The sequence below is a fragment of the Haliaeetus leucocephalus genome, unplaced genomic scaffold, assembly GCF_000737465.1.
Source record: "Haliaeetus leucocephalus isolate CR32 unplaced genomic scaffold, Haliaeetus_leucocephalus-4.0 Scaffold1, whole genome shotgun sequence".
In the NCBI taxonomy this organism is placed as follows: Eukaryota; Metazoa; Chordata; class Aves; order Accipitriformes; family Accipitridae; genus Haliaeetus; species Haliaeetus leucocephalus.
The window spans coordinates 10328091-10331614 of NW_010972437.1; the positions used below are offsets into that span (position 1 = coordinate 10328091).

Sequence of the window (3524 nt, forward strand, 5' to 3'; positions counted from 1 at the left end):
CTACCCGCCGCCCCGCGGCTTGCGCCCCGCTCCGCCTCGTCCCGCTCCGCCGCCGCGCCCGCGGGCAAGGAAAAGTTGATATTTACTTTTGTCTGGGTTTGGGGCTGTAAAACGCAGGACACCACACTGCAGTCTAAATTCACATTTCAAAGCGCTGACATAAAACGCCCATTAATGGAAGGCTGGATTTTGCAAACAACGCCTAGAATGTTTCCTAAATATTTGGTGGAATGTTTAGGGAGACTTTAACACGTTATTAAAAAAAATCTGTCAAGTATCCCATTTTCGAGCTATGAATCATGCGCGAGAGCACGAGAACTTAGGAGATGTGTGTGACTAACATTAGCAGGAACGGCTCTCCTCGCAAAAAAATCAAACCCGCGTTTAATCCCAGGAAACATTGGGGTGTTTCTCCGGGCGATGAAGCTCAGATTCCCGGGACGTAAATGCTAGATGATGCGGGTGAAAAAAACCCACGGCGAGAATAAAGGCTGGGCAGCTCTCGAAGCGCACTCCAGAGATGCTAACGGCAAAGGATTTATCTTCGTTTAAATGGTTGCCATCAGCGTCATTATTACTAGCAAAGTTATCACTGAAGGGAGACTTTCCGACTGTGGCGGCTGCCGAGCGCGGCAGCCCCTGTCCCCTGCAGCGCGGCGAGGCTGCGCCCCGCGGCACCCGGCCAAGAGCGGAGGGATGAGCTAACTGAGCCACAGGTAACTTCGGAGAGAGGGTGCTCGAGGTGATGTCTCTGCTAGCTCGAAGCCTGTAGGCGATACCTCCCCACACCCCCCCGTCACTTACTTCTCTGAGTATTTTTCAATTTTTAAATGCGCAGACTTTATTGGCGGTGGGGAGGGAAGACGCAGAGGGCTGGAGAGAAACCTGCCGGGAGGACGAAACGGCACGGCCGCTGAGTGTTTTAAATCACGAATGCGTTGAATGTCCTTCGGTTATTTCCCCCCTATCGTACCGTGCCACAGCCAGTATTGTTCCAGAGGGGAGAAAAATCGCAGGCTAGCTTCGTCGATAAGCAGGATTATAGAAAGTAAAAAGGAGATCGTATTTAAGGACGCAACGAAGACAAATATGTCAGAATGCTAATGTATTAGATTGCAGTAAGTGTTTTAATTTCCAGGCGACTGCTGTAGGCGCACTCGAACCGGTGCGTGCCGGCAGCAGCGGTCTTGTAAAGTCTGGGCATAAGGTTCGCGCGTGTGAGGGGGTGCGTGGGGGTGTCGGTGTAAATTCCTAAATAAAAGTATTAATGTGGTCTGGAAATGGGAGGGAAAAGTAGAGAGATTTCAGCGGCAGGAGGTTCTCGGTCCTCTGGTCCTCTTCCAGCATTTCCTCGCCTTGCGATCTAAAATCCGCCTCAGAAATAATAATAAAGGAAAGGATTATCTAACATTTAGCGTGTAGTTCTGTCCGAGGACAAATGAGAAAGAAGCTGCATCATTAGGACCTAAAAGGCAACAAAACAAAAATCAGAGCATAATGATGCACCTAAATGAAGGGGGAAATGTTGCACAGCTCATTTTATTAATCAGACTGTCAATTCCACCCCAGAGGCCAAACCCCAGAGCAATTCAAGCAAGATCTGATCAAGCTAAGGACAAGAGCTTTACTCCTCACTTCTTGTCTTTCTTTCTTTCCACCTGGATATATTTGTCTGCTCTGAAGCCGCCTTCATTATCCACTGACAGGAGCTTGTATTTATTTGCTTATAAACCTGTTACAATAAATGATTATTCGAACAGCGTCATTCGTACCTTAATGACGAGCACCACTTTTTGATGAATGACATTTCGGGCTAGAAAGGATGTATGGGTCATTTTGACCAGTCATTCCCTCGCTTTGGCATCCCACAATTTTTACGCCTCCCTCAAAAAGAGATAATAATATTTAGAGACACTTGCTGGGCTGAATGTGAATTAGCCCCTGCTGCAGCTCATCATTAGTACAGGACCAGCCCTGCAACTTTGACATTTTTTATAAAGCTGAGATGATGGAAAGAATAAGAAAAGAGATGATCCTGATGGAGAGAGGGCTGCACAGCCCTACAGCTGGCAAAAGGCTCTCGAATTTGTCAGACTCAGCTGGAAATGCGGTGCTGGAGGCCCTTGAAAATTCTCCGCACAGTGGTCGCCTCAGCCCGAGACTGACTGCCGCCTCCCTGCACAGCGCTATAGGGGACATCTCCGCCAAAGGCAAATTTGAAATAGACACTTTATTCAATCTTCAGCATCCGAGCAGTGAAAGCACCGTCTCCTCCGAAATCCCGCCGTCGGAAAGCAGGAAGAAAATCACCCTTTATTCCGAAGTTGCTCAAGAGGCAGATATGAACAGTGATGTGGAGGTGGGCTGCTCCGCGCTCCGCTCCCCAGCCAGCCTGACTTCCTCCCAGCTGAAGGAAAACAGTAACAAAGGTAACTCTTCCTTTATCGTCTCCATCTAAGCCCCGCGCTTTGCCAGCCGGCTTTAAAAACCAAAGCAAACCCACCGCCAAAGTTGCTCGCCTCTGCACCGGCGCTCTCTCTTCTGCGAAGACAGAGCTCCAGGCTGTAAAATATTATTGCAATTACTGCGCTATCCCGACAGCCGAGCCACACTGCCCGGGCAGCCCCTGTGCGGGTGCGTGCGTGTGTGTGTGCATGCCCCGATCCATTGGTATGTAGATATATATCCAGAATATAGGTGGGCACAAACATCCACGCACCTATATTCAGGGAATTCTCTCTCCTTATTTTTCCTCGCGCTCTCGGAGCTCTCGGCGTCTCTCCAGCTGTATAGATGTGGATAGACATACACAGGTTAAAGCGGAGGGAGAGAGGAGCGCGAGGAAACTGCCCATAGCTGTCTGTGTGTGTCCTTCCCTGTGTACATGCAACGTGCCGTCTGTGTCCACCTCGGGGTAATTGGGCATTGTTCACTTTTCCTTTGCTTGTAACAGGGGGTTTGAACGGCCTCGTCTCCTTCCCCGTGCTTTGCGGGGCACGGTGATGGACGGTGGTTGTTATTATTGCTGTAATTGGGGAGGGGGAGCCAGGTGAGCGATGGATTTCCTAGGGGCCACAGTGCATGCCTTTTTTGTCAAATGTGCCAGAGAAAGGAAGGGATCCTCGACGTAACGCCGGAGGAAAAAAAAATTGGCTTTTATGGCTGCTCTTATTCCGCACGTCTCAAACGAAAATGAGAACCGCGGCCGACGGGGAAAAGGCGAGCGCCGAGCCCGGGCTCCCCGCAGCCTGGCGGAGCCGCGCCGAGCCCCGGCCCGCTCTCCCCGGGGCTCGGCTGCCCCGCAGCCACCAAACAAACCCGCTCCATGTGCTGAGAATAACGCGGTTATGAAGTGACTCAAAAAAAACCCCCAAACCAACCCCCAACCCCAAACCACCCCAGACCCAACAGTATCGATTCCGTTAGCAGCAGCGATTTGTAAAGATGACAGCTGGCCTTAAGAACCGGCGCGCAGGGCCCGGCCCGGCCGGGCGGGTTGGGGGGGGGGGCCGCCCCGCCGCCCG

At 51.4% G+C, this 3524-nt stretch overlaps 1 protein-coding gene across 1 annotated transcript; it reads left to right on the forward strand.

Annotated features, from left to right (window-relative positions):
• The first annotated feature begins 1914 nt into the window (after positions 1-1914).
• On the forward strand, positions 1915-2458 carry EVX2 (even-skipped homeobox 2). The gene has a single exon (XM_010569371.1). It carries the CDS (start codon positions 2006-2008, stop codon positions 2456-2458), a length of 453 nt encoding a protein of 150 aa, XP_010567673.1. The 5' UTR covers positions 1915-2005.
• The last annotated feature ends 1066 nt before the right edge of the window (positions 2459-3524 follow it).